Source organism: Castor canadensis, chromosome 9 (genome assembly GCF_047511655.1).
Source record: "Castor canadensis chromosome 9, mCasCan1.hap1v2, whole genome shotgun sequence".
Taxonomy (NCBI): Eukaryota; Metazoa; Chordata; class Mammalia; order Rodentia; family Castoridae; genus Castor; species Castor canadensis.
The window spans coordinates 53231825-53250348 of NC_133394.1; the positions used below are offsets into that span (position 1 = coordinate 53231825).

The following is an 18524-nucleotide window of genomic DNA, read 5'->3' on the forward strand; positions in this document are numbered from 1 at the left end:
GAGAATGGTGAGTTGTTTAATGAGTAGAGTTTCTCTTTTACTACATGAAAAAAGTTAAGGAGATTGAAGGGGGTAATGGTTGTAGAACATTATGAATGTATTTATTACCGCTGAATATATAACTTAAAATGATTATTGAATTTTACATTATGTGCATGGTGCTACAATAAAAAAATACGGAAAAAGAGGAAACAAGTTAGTCCAATAAAAGTGCCAATATTATTTCCTTTAATTTAATAGAAGAGCACTAAAGAAGATATGAGTGACAAGGTCTATTTCTTGTCATAACAAAATACTATAGACTGAATGGTTTTAAGACCAGAAATTTATTTCTCACAGTTCTTGGGAATAGAAGATACCAGCATAGTTGACTTTTGGTAAGAGCTCTGTTTCTGACTTGTAGACAACCATCTTCTCACTGTTTTTCCAGGGTGTGGGAGAGAAAAGAGAAAGAGATGTTAGAGTTCAAATGTTAGGAATTTGGAGGACATAATCTAGCACATAGCAATGTTTTCATCTGAACTTTTCCCTAATAATCAAGTAGGAGAGACAGGAAAAGGTGATGGTATGCCAGTGGTACCAATATTTATGCAAGTTACTGAGACAAAATTATTTTCTTAATTCTACTTTACCTTTAACTATCTAAATCAATAATGAAATGTCTGCATAAGAAAGCAAGTTTGTATTTGGTGCTCTTACCACACTCAGTCTCTCCTCTGCCATACAGCTGACTCTAGAACCCTTAGTCCCTGTTGGCATGATGTTATCAACGGTCAGAAAGGAGGTTTGCGTCAGCTCCTTTGGTTGATAGTAAATGCCTGTCATTTTAAGAAGCCAGGCCCTCGTCCCTCAACAGGCTGGAAACAGCAGTCAGAACTGCTTAATGGCTCTCTATCTGATGTCTGGCCCCTACTTATTCACACCTCTGTGATAGATAACCAGGCTGTAAATTTGTTCCCTTTGGACTAATACTTTCCAGTCCTTGTTCACAATGATCTCCATTCTCAGTCACTGTCACTGTGAGTAATTTCACTCCTGATTCTGGAACTCTGTATCACCTAATACCACAAAGTTTCTTTGCCACCACAAAGTTCAGGATATCCAGACAGTGACAGCAAACATTTGCTCCACTGCCTTGTGCTGCTCTCTCTTGATTAACTGGAAAGTGTTTCAGGCCTTTGACCCAAGGGAGGTACTGCAATGGAAGGAGGTTGCATGGGTCACAAAATTTAAGGATGTGCACAAAAATTAAGTAAATAAAGTATTTCAAAGCAATATGTTAAGAAGCCAAAATGTATAAACATATGATGAACAAAACAAAGCATCCAAATGCATTCAATAGGACGCCTAACTTATATATACCTAGGCCTTGAAATACATTTTTCCATTAAAGGGAGAGTTCTAATATTTCTAATAGAAAAAAAAATCATGCTACCAGAATGACTTTTTCCACCATTCATGTAGTTGAAAAAATACTCAATAAAGTTTAGGAAAACCAACAACAAAAATGAGAAGATCCAAGTAGAAAGGATGTAAGTTAAATCATAAAAAAACAAGGAAATTAAGAGAATAAAGAAACATTGATTTTAAAAAATGAACATCTTCAGAGTCAAGAAGCTAAAGATAGGTGGGTGTCAATATATACACAAATCATGGGAGACAATAAGAACTCTAACAAGAATGTTACCAGTATAAACATTGATAAAGCAGGAAGGAAAAAGAAAGTCTGAATGTTATGAAAGCACAGTGATGCGGCAGGTCATGTTAGAAGTAAGTTTTCTAACCTTGTGTAGCAAGGACTCAAAATGTACTTAAAGTCTGTTAACAAAATATAGTTTAAACATAGTCTTCAGAATTGTAAAAATAACCACCACCAGATGAACAAAAGTAAATACAACTTAAAAGTAGGTGGATCAAAAAATATCAATGATTCCTCTTATCTTTCAATGGATACTGATTTCTGTGGTTTCAATGTGTCTCCCAAAATCATATTTTAATCCCTCCTAAAGCAACAGCATTGGGAGGTAGACACTAAAGGGACGTGTTCAGGTCACATTTATGAATGGATTAATGTCTTTACACTAAAAATGGGTTTATTACTTCAGGAGTGTCCTGGCTTTTTGTTTTTTAGTTTTTATTTGTTTATCTGTTTTTAAGACTACTGGGGGATGAACTTCAGGGCCTTGTGTGCACAAGTGATCTGCTACTTACATCACAATCACTGCCCTTTTAACACTAAGTACTTTGCAAACAGGGCCTTGCATTTATGCCAGGGCTGGCCTGGACTGGAGTCCACCTATTCATACTTCCTGCAAAGGTGGCGTGACAGCTACATGCACTGAACCCAGTTACTGGTTGAGTAACTTTCAGATGAAACTTTGCCAGGGGAAGCCTGAAACCAAAGCCTCCTGAACTCAGCCTTCAGAGCAGCTGGAACCATGCGCTGTGCCCAGCTATGCATTTGACTTATTATAAAATTGACTTTGGCCCCCTTTTATACTCTCCTAGTTACTAAATTACCTTTCTGCCTTTCACAACAGGATGGCACAGCAAAAAGACTGTCACCACATGTGACCCCTCAAACTTGTACATACCAACCTCCAGAACCATAAACCAAATAAATTTCTATTGTATATAAATTACTCAGGATCTTTATTGTGTTATAGCAGTACAAATTTACTTTCATTTTGTATCACTCTATACTGTCTGACTTTTCAAACATGTGTATATTTTAATTTTATCCCAGAAAGAAGAAAAAAGAGAGAAAAACCCAAACCCCAAAGTTCGTGCAGCTGCAGGTCCTGGCATCCTTACATTCCACAACTGCAAGCAACTTTCTTATGGTCATGATCAGATGCTACTGAGACAGGAAAGAATAAAAGAGGGTGACACAGTAAGTTTCTGCTCTCATTTTCACATTTTCTGGAGTCTTTTGTTCTTTGTGTTAATGGCACAATCTTTTGAAACACTAACTTTCACTATTTTAATCCATGATATCTAGAATCTCTGAAGTTTTCCTAAATTTTGGATCTGTTATCTCTTGACAAGAGTAATCTTGATTCACTGGAATTTCTGGATCATTAAATGATTTTTTAAAAACTTTTTAAAAGAACTCTTGACTTTTCTCAATTACTGACCATCTGGCTTCAACCTGCCCTGCCTAGGTAGAAATGAAAAGTCTATGAAAGCATTATGACAAGTACTATTACCAGAATAAGGAAAATCTGATACATTATTAACATAGTGCTGAAAGAGTAGGGTTATGGACATCATTCCATTTCCTTCATGTTTGCCGGGAGAAGAGTGGATTTCCCTCTGACTCCTAGAGAGAACATACCTGCAGGCATTTGGAAGTAGACGTTTTCCTACTTTAACCACCATCTTGCATTTGAATTGCTAAAAGCATGATACATTAGACACATGAAAATAAAGAAACCTGCACGTATAAAATTTTCTTTAAAAAAGTGTCGCGAATGTCACTCATTGAGAAAGCTGGAGATAAATGTGGAATTTCTCAGATGATCATCAACACAAACACCAAAACACACACAGAAACACAAACACACATGCTAAACATGTGGAAAAACAATTGTCCAGGGCAGTTTGTGCATAGTCAACATAGATCCATGGGCACTTGACACCATGGAACTGAAAGCCAACTGTGTCCCTACTGTCTACAACACAGGTATCACTAAGTTACCTGCCACAGACAACCACTGTCTCAACAAAGATCACACTATACAGTTAATTCTGGGACTGATTATAATTTTCCTTCTGATAATTTCAATAGCAGACTGCAGTTTATTCTATGACCCTTGTAGAGTTTAAGTAATTAGATTTGAATTAGCCTAATTTAAAAGGTTGAAGAAGTCATATGTCTTCCTGGGAAAGACAGCCCAGAATACAGATGCAGTTATGGGAATCCTAGCAGATGAGTAAGATCTTCTGGCTGAGACCAAGCCAACTATATCAATTGAGGAATGAAAAGAATTTGAAGATTTTCATTGGCAAGGGAATTTATTTTGGGGGAAGTTGAAAAATGAGGGGTTATACATTATTTCAATTTGGAACATATTTGTTATTGCCAGTCTTTGTATTCATTTCATAGAACCTTGTGAGCAATTTGGGGCAACATAGTGGGCATAATTAGAAATAAAATAGGAAGTGAATTTTCTGCTTAATGTACTGATGGGGTCCACCCTAACAAGAACAGGTAGAAGACTTATGGATATGTGGACATTAGATCAAGGGCAAACACAACAATGGGATTGGACTATGAGCACATGATAAAAGCAAGAGCACACAAGGAAGGGGTGAGGATAAGGTAAGACACCTAAAAAATTAGCTAGCATTTGTTGCCCTTAACGCAGAGAAACTAAAGCAGATACCTTAAAAGCAACTGAGGCCAATAGGAAAAGGGGAACAGGAACTAGAAAAGGTTAGATCAAAAAGAATTAACCTAGAAGGTAACACCCACGCACAGGAAATCAATGTGAGTCAACTCCCTGTATAGCTATCCTTATCTCAACCAGCAAAAACACTTGTTCCTTCCTATTATTGCTTATACTCTCTCTACAACAAAATTAGAAATAAGGGCAAAATAGTTTCTGCTGGGTATTGAGGGGCTGGGGGGGGAGAGGGAGGGGGTGGAGTGGGTGGTAAGGGAGCGGGTGGGGGCAGGGGGGAGAAATGAACCAAGCCTTGTATGCACATATGAATAATAAAAGAAAAAATAAAAGAAAAGAAAAAAGAAAAAAAAGGTAAAACACCCTCACAGTCCCAGAGACACTTGAATCAAAAGTAGATTTTAGTTTAAAACCACAATAGTCCCATGTAAATATGCTTTCCTACTGTTCTGAACTGCTTGTGAAGTCCAATGTATGGTGATATTATTTCTCAATACTCCTTCATATGTGTGCTGCCTTCATGATTTTTCTACGCTAATACTAATACCGTATTTTTTCTTTAAATACCGAGCGGGTCCTATGAAATCTTTGGCGTAATCCTTTGTTCAGGATACATAATGTGTTAAAGTGCATATTTTTCTGAATACACATAAAAATAACTGTTAAAAGTGTATCAGCATGTTACCTAAAATGAACTTACATAATTTGTGCCAGTATAACACATACTGTAATATGCTGAAAGAAAAAGCTGCCTAGTGTTGGGGAGGATGCTTGCTCTTCCACCCTTCAATACTGATGACAGATAACAGCACTAGAGGAATTTGGGCCTCTCCACCTTCTCTCTCACTCTATCCCAACCACAAAGATGTCTTTCTAAGACTTGGCGGACCTCCAATACAGTGCTAATTCTGCACTTGACATTCAGCATCTAGGACTTACTTCCAGGTAGTTAGACTGGAGAAGGGAGACTGAAGATGTCAGGCTGATTGCTACTTTAAGGAATAGTAAACCTGATTTCTGCCTTAAGTCTAAGGCTCATTTCACTACTCAGCTTTACTAAGTAACACTGTAATTTGGGTAATTATACATATATTAAATTTCAGTCTTCTTCCATCTCCTACTTTTGTCTCTCTAATTGGTTAAAACCCACAAAGTAGAAAGGTGCTCAGTACTCATTCAAACACATCATTTGATTATAAAAACAAGTTTATAAATGAGAGAAAAAATACAGATGAATAGTTTTGGTCTACAGCAAATGCTCTATATCTATGAAAATTTTAGGATTACGAAGTGTTTTTAAAAAAGTTAATGCAACCTCAAATATTATGACATGTCCTCACTTGTCAAACTTCAACTGAGTCATATTACATTCTAATCTTCTTGAAACTAAGTCTATGTCTACTGAAGCCAAAATACCCTTCCCTGTCTACAGTACCCTGACAGGCAATGAGAAAGAGTAGAAAACAATGTTGGCTTAGGAATGCAGGCTTGGGGATAGATTGCAGATCTTGTTCCTGAATGTTAATTCTTACATTTGGAACATGGAGATAAAAACCCTACTGGGATTGTGTGAAGATGGAGATAATGCATGCAAAGAACTAATTTGATGTCTAAACCTCTCCTTGCTCATTCTGTAAGTATTCTCTCTCTCTCTCTCTCTCTCTCTCCTTTATGGTCTTGTTTTTATGGTTCTACTCTCTAGGCATCAGCAAAGTTGTAAAACCTTCACTTTGGACCCTATCCTTCTTCTTTCCCCACACTCTTCTGACTTTTTGCCATGAAACTGAAATTTTGAGGCTATTCACTTCCTTTCCCTCATGGCTTTGCACAGGCTCTAATGCTGGTTTTCATGGCCATAGTCTCTGGTCCAGTCTCTCATTCCCCACATATCCTAACCTCTACTCACTCAGAAACAGCCAGCTGAAAACATGTATGGTACCTCATTGGTACCTGGAACCCTGGAAATTATAAATATTCATTATGAATTTTCTTTTCTAGGCATTAGAGTCTAAAGTCCTAGACATTCTAGACTCTAAAGCCTGTTTTTACAGATATGTACTGGCTAATAAATACACTGTGTACACAGTGACCTAAGAACTATATTTTAGGCAAAGTATTTTGAACATCACAGATTCAATCTTTAAAACTACCTACCTTTTGTCCAGAAATGTGGCTGAGAAGTAGGGTGCTTGCCTAGCATGCCTGAGGCTCTGGGATCCACAACAAAACCAAAGAACCATCCGGAAAAACAAATAGTCACTAGGTTATTTACTTGGTCAGTGAGACTGCCATTTCTGAAATTCAAAACATATCTAGGTACCCACTGGATATCTACATATCAAGATAGGTTTTAAAGATGCTTGAGATCTTTCCCTTGCATAGAAATGTACTAGTAGTCCAGCTTATGCTTAATCAGAGGGTCAGCTCTGACAGTTTTCCAAGTCTTTTCTAATAGTCTTGTTGCTAGGGTTATAATGTATCTTGCCAGACTGGAACAGAACTATCAACTGTAATGGCTATAAAGTAGTTTGCCCAACTAGGTTTTTTTTTTTTTTTTAATAAGCAGCAGTGAAAATTGCTGGTTTTCAAAGCCATAATCATGTAGCATGGGACGATCCCTGAAGATCTGATTTTAGAAGATAAAAATAATACAATACGAAATCTAACACAGTTTCCACTACATGTTTTTATTTTTACCAACAATTTTTATTATAACTATAGTAAACACAACTTAAACTATAATTTCATATATTTAATAAAAATGAACAGGAAATTTATTACTTACAAGTTAAACCAGAAATTACTTTTCCAAATATTCTAAGTAAATTATATTTGCTTAATGAACAATTCTAATTATTAGAAAAATTATGTTTCACAATGGCTCACTAATTCACATCCATTTATTACTGAGACAATGTAGACAAGGTATAGGATCAAACTCTGTCTTTGGGTTTCTCCCTTTCATAGGTCAGAGTCATCTGACAACAGACAGCTGAGGGAAACATAAATACAAGCCACCCAATAACACATGCTCAAATTTTGCAAAGCACATTAAGAAAAACACTTTTTCTAGCCATTCAATTGCTAGATGTATATGAAAGGTAAGGAGAAATGGTGCGGAAACCTGCTTTTGATGAACTTGTTGGGAAATCAAGAGGTGAGCTTCCTTATTTAAGAACAGAAGTAAGAGAACACCTAAACCTCAAGAAGCACAGCAGTTCACAGGACCACTGACTCTCCAATTCTACTTCTACACTATTGGAAGAGAATTACATGGAATATTTATGTAAAGTACCAAGCAAAAAATAGGCCATGTTTTCCCCTTGGTGTATTTATATTTCTGTATGCAGAAATCCCAGTGCTTTTTCAATAAGAGGATCCTGAAGAACAGGTGTGGCTTAGTCCTTTCTGGATGCTTGTTTCAGACCTTGATGGGCACAATAGAACAAGTTTTCATTCCTCTACATATAGTAAAGAAAACTGAGTCAGAAAAGCTATCAGACTTCTAGAATGTTTGCTGCTCAAAGTTTAACATGGTGTGGAAGTCAGTAACATTTTTTTCAGCTGTTGGATTACATGTCTAACGCCTATATTAAGCCTCAAGTAGAAGAAAGAGGAGGCACAAGTCGACTTGGAGCATTAGGCAAAGCTTTTGCAATTTAGATAATAATTTGGCTCATTACTCCAAAGTGTTTATTTTTAAGGAGTACAAAAGATCATGGCTGGCTCGTGAGAAACTTCACAAGAAGCAACAGTTTCATTAAAAAGATAAAAATTCAAGAAGAATTTAGATCTGTTAGCAATACTACCTAAGATGAAATGATTCAAGTATATGTTAAACCTTAAAAAATGCGATTGTACACAAAGCTTAGTCTTCCATCTCAAACTGTTAAGAGTGTAAACAAAGCTTTTCAATGTTATTTTTCTTGAAGTCATCAAGTTGAGAAACATCAGTGGTTCATTTATTCCAAAAAGATACTAAGATCACAAATTTGTCCTAGAAACTTGTTGCTTTTTGTCTCAGGAGTTCAGCCTTTTATTTGATTCTTGATGGCACTAATCAGTCTTCCATTAAATCTTCCCGTAGCCAGTTTTTGCTATTTTCTAACAAGCTAGAGGCCAGTTAATGCAGAACTGGTACTACAGAATGAGTTGTAGACAACAGAATGTGTGACAGCTCCTACTATTTAATCTAACATTGAAATCCCACAGCATCAATTCATGGACTTAACTCTTAAATTACAAAAGTAGTACCATTTCAATCGTGTAATTTTAGTGTGCTAAATGAAAAGCACACAGGACTAACACTTAGGTATTATCAGCAAGATGTAGGAATGCTGTTCCTGATGTTCTTTTTAGAGAGGGAAGAGTCACATTTAATTATTCCTACTGATTAGCAAAGAAGCACTCTGTATTTTTTGAAACTCACTCCTCTCTGCTAAAATTTTCAAACATAATTCCTGAAAAAGAAGAGCACAATTTTCCTACCTGTTTTCCTTTTCACCTTATAGTTCAACTGATAGAGGTTACAAACAGTCAAAGAATTCAAATGAATGGTTGTTTTTGGCAGCAGTGCCAGTGTTTAAAATGAACTCAGAGGGGGAAAGGGACGGGGTGGGGGGGGGTAAGAGGTGGGGTGGGGGGAAGGGGGAGAGAAATGACCCAAACATTGTATGCACATATAAATAAAAGAGAAAAAATAAATAAATAAAAAATAATAAAATGAACTCGGAGCTCCAAGCACTCAACCATATGAGCATCCAGCCAAATGAATATTTTAATCTTAATAGTATCCATTTTAATAACTATCCTTGATGTTGTATGAATCCTAGACATTTGATTATGCCTAATCCAACAAAAGTTCCATTAATGCATAACTACTTTTCTTATTAGAAAAACACACTTGTTGGTCTCAGGAAGCTTCAACTACTCTTTAGGGAAGAGCATTTTATTATAACATTTACTCTATTCATCATTAAATAGTGAAATCTGTTTGTCTAGCACTTAGATTTTGGGGGGAAAAAAGTAAGAAACTATCCTTTATTCTTAATAATCACACAATTGGATCAAATAATGATTTATCCAGAGATAATGAAGACAAAGAAATACATAGCTAAATAAACCTGTCTGATTACTTCCTGGTTCTTTCTCTCATAAAGTCTCAAGCTTCAGAAAAGCCAGTTGCTTCACTCTTCCTGGCAGTTTACACACAGTATTATGAACATTAATAGATGCTAAATATGTAATTTTTGTATGAATCGGCACAGGCTATGTACTCTAAATTATAGTAAAGTTTAAATGAGTTAATATGCATGAAGATCTTAGAATGGTCTTCAACATAAGTGTTAAGTGATATAATTACAAAATAAGGTACAATGTAGAATGGAGATTAGAATTGTTTTTAGAAGTTTTAAATTGATCTTGGAAATTTAGGTAAGAACTAATGGAGAGAATACAGCTGATAAGTGTAGTAATGAAGGCAAATGAATAACCATGTTTAATAACGTAAGAAAAACTCAGCTGGCATAAAGCTGAGTATAAACTTAAAATCTAATATATGCTAAATTGAGCTAATTAAAAATGATAATATTCCTTTCAAATGCAGCACAGTATAAGTCTATTGTTAGCGGATGAAGACAATATAATCAAACGATAGCATTTGGTATACTGAATCTATTCTTATTATTTAACTGATTAATACCACAATAATATCAAAGTATTTTAACACATTTAAAAGACACACTTTATTTCATCATTGTCACTTAAAGGTGACAATTTTATTACAGAATTAAGCAGTATAAATATTGATTGCATCATGGGTCCAAATTATATCAATTAAAATCTAATAATCAGTAGTTTTTCAAAATGGGATCTACATAATGAAACGTGACAAAAGGACCCAATAAAGCAACATTTCTCTACTTTCTGAATCTCAGTAAAGATTCTGAATACTAAGACTTCTTTTGCTGTATTTCATATTTAAATATCTCTGTAATCTGAGCCCAGACACTAGAAAAAAATGATTACGTATCAAGCTTAAAGCAAATATTTTCCATCTACAATTACCACCTTCAATGGAATTCACATTACAATACTGACAAATCTGCTGGTTCCTGTTGAACAATGTGAGTAAACTCATTATGTTAACTCTGTGGAAAATCAAACGTGTCTCCCCAAAGTGGAACAATTATGTACATTCAAAGTATAATGTTAGTTTTCCTGGTCTGAAAATCACCCAATGAAAGAAAACATACTTTCAGGAAAACAACATTTGAGAATTCCAGTTACGTTATTTTCCTGATCTCACCTTCAGTCATTGACAGGAATTTTGTAGGCCACCATGCTATTCACTTTGTGGATTGTGGTAGTAAATGAATGAAGACGAACTTCCTCAGAATTGGTAATGAACTGTGGTCCAGACTCTTCCCATCTTTCAGGTACAACCAAATCTTTGTCTGTATAAATCAGTAGATCAAAAAACCTAATTGGGGATAAGAAAATAAAACACTTACCAAAATCAAAAATAACCTTCCTGTCTCTCTAAAGTGACACATGGTAGTCTGTCCATTGTTTAAGAAGACAGTTTGGCCGGGTCTCTAAACACAAATTTATTTTCCACAATGCAAATTTATTACTGTAGAGAAAACACTGTATTCAATTTTATTTTTAAGAAATTCATGGTTTTTTTTCTTTAAAGAGAAAACCATTCAGAACAGATTAAGCATATAACCACATAAGAAAATATAATTGTGTATCACAAGAAACCGAACATCTTCATTCTGTCAATGGTATATTCTAATGTTTAGAACAGTGTCTGGCCTATAGGAAACATTTGGTGAATATTTCATGAATAGAGTGAGAATGAAAAGGAAGACAGTGATATCTACAATAATGCAAAGAAAATAAAAAGTACTGAAAATAAAATCACATGAAAATGTTCAACAATGAGTGTTGTGGGATATTTTCTTTCTTCCAGCAACTATAAGTTTTCTAGCATGGTATTACAGTACTGAAAAAAATGATTCAATAAAAGGTAATTCTTACAGCAGCAGCTTACTCCTTTGCTCCCAAAATTTACATTAATAAGTTGTATAATACGTACAAGAAACTTCTAACAGTGGCAGAAATGTAACTGTAGCTGTGATCTGTCTGATCACTGAACGGATTTCATCCTGGATAGCTTTCTGGGACTTTTCTCTGGGAGCACTATCAAAGAAATCAAAATGATTAATTAATTGCAGGTTTTAACAAATTATTTAAAACACAATGGCCCATAAGATTATTTTACTTATTTGATTAAATGTTTCCAAAATAAAATGATTTAAAAAGGAGATTAAAAAATAAATGGCTGGGAGCCAGTGGCTCGAGCCTATAATCATAGCGACTCTGGAGGCAGAGATCAGGAGGATCACGGTTTGAAGCCAGCCAGGGCAAGTAGTTCAGGAGACCCTATCTCAAAAAATCCATCATAGAAAAAGGGCTGGTGGAGTGGCTCAAGATACAGACCCTGAGTTCAAGCCCCAGTACCGCAAAAAAATAAATCCTAGTAGACACAATACCTACTCTTGTCCTTTCATTGGTCTTTCCAGTGATCTTTTTGGGTTGCTCACAGTATCAGGTTATTTAATGTGACACAATTAGAAAATTTGCCAACCATTCCAAGATAGGAAAGCTTCAATATTTTAAAATAAAAATGCTATCTAAGTTATTTTATTTCTATAACTTTGGCATTTTTAGAACATCTAACTGTCTGATTCCCTGTTGCCTCAAGTAAAGTGCTAGATTGTACATCAAATTATTTTTATGAGGTAAAAATTTCCTAAAATAGATCAAAGGCTTAGAAGTGAACTATAATCCATTGTAAAAGGGTTCTGAATGTCTGAATTAATGCTAATTATTAATAATATAGTGATGGATGTGCCCCACTTAGGAGGCTTTTGGCATTCAGAAGACTGTGAGGTGTCTTAGGATGTAGTGCAGTAGAGCTGTGTCTCAAGTCGGGACAGGATCTAGAGCCATCCTCTGCAGTTTAAAAGTATCATTGAATAATTGATTGAACAGTCCATTTAATACATCATGTGTTGTTTTGCACATACCACCAAATAAATTCAAGCTCAAAATTCACCGTTTTAGATTAAAGGTAATTATGTTAACAGTATCCAAGCTATACAAATCAATGATATAGTAACATGAACCTAGGAAACTTTCCTTGAGGACATCTTACAAAATATACCTAAGAAACATAGTATACTTTATATGAAAGTAGCTCAGCATAATTAGAACTCACGTAGTAATGAAAGTAAGTTTTGAAAAACAAAATCAAAGTAACAAGAAGATACCTTTCATATTCTACAGTCTTGTCACACTCAATGTCAAATTGCCATCTTTCAAGGACCTCACCACTTTCAATATTTGAGATAACTACCACAAGCAAACCAACTCTATAAGGTCCCTCTTGTTATCTTTAGGAAATTTCAGACACTGGTATTTTGTAGTTGTTGTTTGTTTGTTTTATTTTAATGTTGTGCTGGAGGGAGGTACACTGTGGAATTTACAAAAGTTCTTATAATGTATGAATATATCATACTTGAATTCACCCCTTCACTGCTCTTTTTCCCCCATCCTGATTCCTGGAACAGTTTCAACAGGTATCATTTTTGCATTTACATATGTGTGTACATATGTACATATGAAAAAGAGAATATACAGTGTGTGTTTTCTCAAACAGATAATGGATACCATTATAATTGTGTAAAAACTCCAACTTCTTCTATTTGGACAAATTAGCTGCAAAAGCCATTTCTAAGAGAAATCATAAGCGATTGTTTTGTTAAGACATGTAAGATTCCCAACATCAAACTATTCAGTCCACTTAAAATGCACTGGGGGGAAGGTGAGCTTTCTTTCAATTTCTGTGTCTTTGCTTCCTTGGGGCCCTTGAGAATCTGTGCATTTGAGATGGTATTTTTCACTACAATAAGAAGATCTGAAAAATGACCACTTGAGGTGCTTAAAAATGTGGACCCTAGAAAACAGACAAAAGTCAAAGTTTTTCCAGTGATTATTTACCTTTCAGTTGTTCCACCACATTATTGAGATATTTTATGAGCTCAGGATCAGTAGTGACAAGCAAGGTGAGCCCGTATTTCTGCACTAGACTAAAGGTTTCAGATGGGTATATTCCACGCTGATATAAAATGCTGTTGATGCCAAATGCTGGAAGTAACAAAAAATGTTAAATGCCTAAACAAGTGTTTATATGTCTGCTGAAAGTAGAGTAAAATGGCATGAAAAAATCCTTAAAATTTTGCATCCAAGGTAAACGAAGTGGGTTGTATGTGGCAGTAAGAGAAAAATGTCAAACCACATTAAGCTACCACTGCCAAATTTCATCTCTTTGAAATCCGTCTAAATTGAGATTATATGGTCAGAGGAAAATCAGTCTGTTTCCTCTGAATTAGCAATTGACTGATTGACTGCCTGTCCCTCTAATTCCTCCTCATCTCCTCAGGCTCCATCAGAAAATGCAGAGGGCTTGGTGGGGCTTAGCATCTTCCACAGCTCGGGTGGGGTGGCGTCCGGGTAAAAATCCATGCCAGGGGACCGCCAGGCCTACTAGGCTTAAGACTGGGGGAGGGGACCTGCACTTTAAACCACAGCTCAGGAGAAGGGGAAGCCCTGTCAACCAGGCATCAGCAGCATGCAGGCCTCTCCTTCCCACTTGAACAGCATGTCAACAATGAGAACTAGCTGGCATCTCTCTCCCAGGTTCCTCCTGGGAGCCGGAGCCCGGGTGGCCAGGGCCTCCCAGACTTCCAAGCCAAGCCTCGGCCCAGTAGGCCGCCAGAGCCCAGATCTCCTAGCAGCACCCTGCGCGAGGTCTCACAGAAGAGCTACGCAGTGATCTCTCTGCTCTCCTGCAGGCGATGCATGATTAAGATGAGCCTGGCCTCAGCAGCATGCAGGCCTCTCCTCCCAATCTGAGCAGCGCGTCAGTGGGTCGAGAGGTGCCCGCACCCCACTCCCACTTTACTCCAGAGGGCCGGTACCTGGGAGGGCAGGGCTTCCCGGTCTCCCAGCCCGACCCTCGGGCCCACGCGGCCGCCAGAGCCTGGGTCTCCCTACCGCGTCCTACGCGAGGACTCACAGAAGAACTCGGCCACGATCTCGGCGCTGCCGCGCAGGGTGATTCCTTGCTCCCGAGCGAGCTGCAGCGCCATGGCGAGGTCTGCTCACGATAGTGGGGCTTGCTGTGGGCAGACCGCTCCAGCAGCAGCTTCTGCAGCAGTTTCCCCGCCACTCGTTTCAAAAATAACGACGCAGCGCGCCGCCGGGCCCGCTGCGCAAGCGCAAGCGCCTCTAAGCCCCGCCCCACGCAGCCGGGTCCTGCGCTTCCCGGTGTCTTCCCGCCCACCGCGGAGGTGCTTGTCTGCGCAGGCGCAGTGGGTGGACATTCGCGCTCAGGTTGTCAAGCTCTGCAGGTGTCTATTGGCAGGTTGAGGTGGAGCGCTGCTTCCTATGCCTGTGATTTGAACAATCACGGAGCACAATCTCTGAATTTCAAATTTTTTATTTTCAAATTTACGTGAACTGCGCCTGGCATGGCCGCAGTGATGTCTAGTGGATGTTAGAAACTTCTGCCAGATGCTTTGGAATTTCCAGAGGAGCTGCGTGAGAAGCGCCTGATGTCTGTGTGGGAGCGGGCTTCTCCTGAGAGACAGTCATCTGCTTTTCTGTCCTATGGGTCACATCTTAGAGAAGGTGAATGGGGCGATGGGTTATGTCCAGGTGGGTCCTGCCTTCCCCCTACCTTAGGCAGCTAACCTGGAATAAGGTTACTTCACCAAGAATGCCCAGCAACGTTGAAGAAATTTTCTGTCAATAACTTCATGTTAGGTGAGAAATATTAGGTGCACTATTAACGTTCATGTCAATTATGAATATTATTCTTAAAGTAGGCAGAAAAATTATTTGATAATGCTGTCTGATAAATTTTACTATCAGAAATACTATATTTAAACCATATATTTAAATATATAAGAAATGCCTCGGTGTGTTACGAGTTTTCTATTGCTGCATAACAAATTACCACAAATTAGTGACTTGAAAATTACACCCATATATCTTAGTACTGTGGAAAAGAAGTCTGGGCATGACATAGATGGATACTCGGCTTAGTCACACAAGGCTGAAATCAAAGTCTGCAGTGGGATCTTAGCTGAAGTTTGGGGCTCTTTCCCAAGCCCCCGTGGTTATTGGACTGAGAATCCTGTTGCCTTGTTAGCTGTGGAGTGGGGCCAGTCTTGAGAGCCATACTGAACCAGAGTGATACCAGAATTCTGGCCTTAACCCAAACACCCAGTGGAAGGAGTGATGGACATCCAATTTCTTTCTCCATGCTCCTCACCAGCATTGTTCTTCACACAAATGGTTGTGATTTACACACAGAGACTTAAAGGTGTTAGGAAAACAAATAATTGGGTCATTAGCCCATTTCACACAATTTGGAAGAATGAACTAGTACAGATAAAAGCCAAGGTTTCAACCTGCAGTACAGGGTGGTCTTGGTTCGTGCTATGGTAGACAGAGATGCCCAAACTCTTAAGTTTGTCCCTTATTATCATAACACTTAAATAGAATTTTAGATTGAAAGTAAATCAATGACTCAGTTAAATAATCTTATAGATGAGAAAAGTGAGATCCAGACTGGTTTATATAGTTAGTCTAAGATTCAGTGTCTAGTTAGTGAAAGACTTCCTGACTTAGTCTCCTTCTAAATTATATCTATTCGGAAAAAAATGCCAAGAAATACTCTTAGTTTTCTAGAGGTTTAAGAAATTGATTTTAGGGTAAGAAGAAAATGGCAGTTACACACAATCATGAATTTTATACACAGATACGCAAATAGTTTGAACTGCCAGAAGATGGCACTGTTTGCATGTACAATAATAACTTCAAAAATTCAATACATGTAGATGTCCTTCAGTTCAGCATAAGATGAAGGAAATGAATTTAATCGTTTCTAAGGTATTCATATATGTGAACTACTTCAGAATGAAATGTTGTATCATAATATTTTACAAAACTATGTAGTAATGTTATACACATTAGTATATGTATACACATACCTATACTGAACATATATATAAATGGGCTATATATACTTATTAACTTCGAATTTTCATTTAATGTGTTCTTGTGTAGAAAAGGAAAAGATTTTAGGAAATTTAAATGTTATTTTCACACACTTCTGAGAATTTTCCATAAAAATTTATTCTAAATCTCATAAAACAGTAAGGGGTACTTTATGTAAATTTTTGTAAGGTTTTCATTTATCCTTTTTTTGATAAAAATTCTTTTTATACATAAAGTATTTATGTCCATTTGGGGAATTTGATTTTTTAAAAACTATTTTCTCATAAAATTAGCTTATTGTCATATAGATTATATTTCATTTTATGTAAAGGACAGGAATTAAATCAGTAAATTTCTATTCTGATTGCTTAAAGCTCATTTTGTAGCTCTAACAATGTATATTATTTTCATGGCTTAAGGATAAAATTGTAGAATGCAATTTTTCCCCTTAAATGTTCTTCCTAAGGACATTTTGATTGGTGGTACCAGTGCTCCAAAAGATGCAAGATGAATTTGAATCATGACATACTTATTAACAATGACTTAAAAAAATCAACAAATATATCTCTATAGAGTTCATAATTTTTATGGATCCAGTTGCATACATAGGATATTAAGTTTTTATCTTTTGTAAAGATTATGAACTAAATTTGAAAAGTAGTATTTCTGTAAATTCTTATTGGTAGTTTCTTATCAGAAACCACTGCCATATTTTATTATTTCATTTTGATTTTTATTATAATTTTATCATATTAGTAATACATAGAAGTCTTTTTCTAGCTTCACCATGATTTGGAACAAAAAGGTAAAATTTGAAATGGAGATATATGTAATTTATTCTTATTTAATTCTAACAGGCTGAAAAAATGTATAATATGTGTATATACATTTTAAAATATATTTGAAACTCAAAACCAATGCAAAAGAGTTTCAATATGAAAACTGCCCACACAAAGTCTCTGTGACGAAGTAAGAAACTATGGTTTTATTAAAATTAATAAAAGTGGATTTAATGTGTAAAATTATTTTATAATTACTTATTTAATTTAGTCAGCTATTTTTATCTATAGTGCATTTTTAGCTGGTTGTTTCTGAATATATTGAATGTGGGATTATTTTTATTGCCTAACATGTAAATATAGGTGAATTATTTCTGCTAAAGCTATCAACTAATAATAAAACTCTGTTGTTTGACTAAGTAGAAAAATATTTTTCAGACAATTCTATACATTAATACATTATAAATTTGGGTCTTTCTCAAATATTTGTCAATAGCATTTTATAAAACATTGGTGGTTATAAAATTCTTTATAAAAACATGGAAAGTCACTTTATGTTAAATTTGCTTATATTTTTCTTTTATGTATGAACTTGGGTTTTTCAATTTGAATAGTTTTCATATAATTTGCCTTGTGTTTATAGCTCATTCAAACAATATAATAGTCAAGCCTTAATTATCAGGTTACAGATCAGTCACTAACCATACACATTAATTCTGTTGCTTATATTGGATATTTCCATTTATAAATCAAATATGATAGTGTTTTTAATACTTGAATTATGTACATAGTCCTTTTAACATCAACCACCAATTAAAAAAATCATCAAACTCCAGATCTTTTAATGTTCACATCAAATGTATTAAAACCTAAATGGTGACTATTTCTTAATTCTAGTATCTTCATAAATACAGATGCTAATTTTTTGCCCTGAAGTTGATGGAAATTCTTTGTTTTAAAATATTCTTTCAGGGGCTGGCAGAGTGGCTCAAGTGGTAGAACTCAGGTTTAGCAAGGAAGAAACCCTGAATTCAAACCCCAGTATTACAAAAAAAAAGTTTAAAATATTCTTTCAGAAAATCCAGAATATTCTTTCCTTAACTTGTTTTATACTATCATCAAAAGAAACCTTGAAAAGGTTTTATTTAATTAGTTTATCTCCAAGAATTTTCTTGTATACTCTAGTATGAGGAAAAATAGACTG

At 36.1% G+C, this 18524-nt stretch overlaps 1 protein-coding gene across 7 annotated transcripts; it reads right to left on the minus strand.

Moving 5' to 3' along the window:
* Positions 1-307: 307 nt before the first annotated feature.
* Positions 308-14754, minus strand: LOC109676406 (mitotic spindle assembly checkpoint protein MAD2A-like). Of its 7 annotated transcripts, none has more exons than XM_074041639.1 (5): positions 14554-14754; positions 13476-13622; positions 11509-11612; positions 10714-10861; positions 308-418 (listed from the first exon to the last, which is right to left on the minus strand). In XM_074041639.1, the coding sequence occupies exons 1-3, from the start codon at positions 14624-14626 to the stop codon at positions 11560-11562; spliced, it is 273 nt and encodes a 90-aa protein (XP_073897740.1). In that variant the 5' UTR covers positions 14627-14754; the 3' UTR covers positions 308-418; positions 10714-10861; positions 11509-11559. The 7 variants fall into 7 exon arrangements, 5 of the variants coding, with proteins under 5 accessions (XP_073897740.1, XP_073897739.1, XP_073897737.1 ...); XM_074041638.1 differs by having other exon boundaries at positions 10714-10886; positions 11507-11612; XM_074041636.1 differs by lacking the exon at positions 13476-13622 and adding an exon at positions 6561-6616 and having other exon boundaries at positions 10714-10886; positions 11507-11612; positions 14532-14754.
* Positions 14755-18524: the final 3770 nt, after the last annotated feature.

What these genes read in the sequence shown, in the direction of transcription:
- LOC109676406 (XM_074041634.1), bottom strand. Translation starts at nt 14,626, where the DNA reads ATGGCGCTGCAGCTCGCTCGGGAGCAAGGAATCACCCTGCGCGGCAGC. An exon ending in GAGTCCTCGCGTAGGACGCG is followed by an intron (nt 11,613 to 14,531) that starts GTAGGGAGACCC and finishes TTTCTTTGATAG; the next exon opens with TGCTCCCAGAGAAAAGTCCC. An exon ending in CACTGTTAGAAGTTTCTTGT is followed by an intron (nt 10,887 to 11,506) that starts ACGTATTATACA and finishes TCCCCAATTAGG; the next exon opens with TTTTTTGATCTACTGATTTA.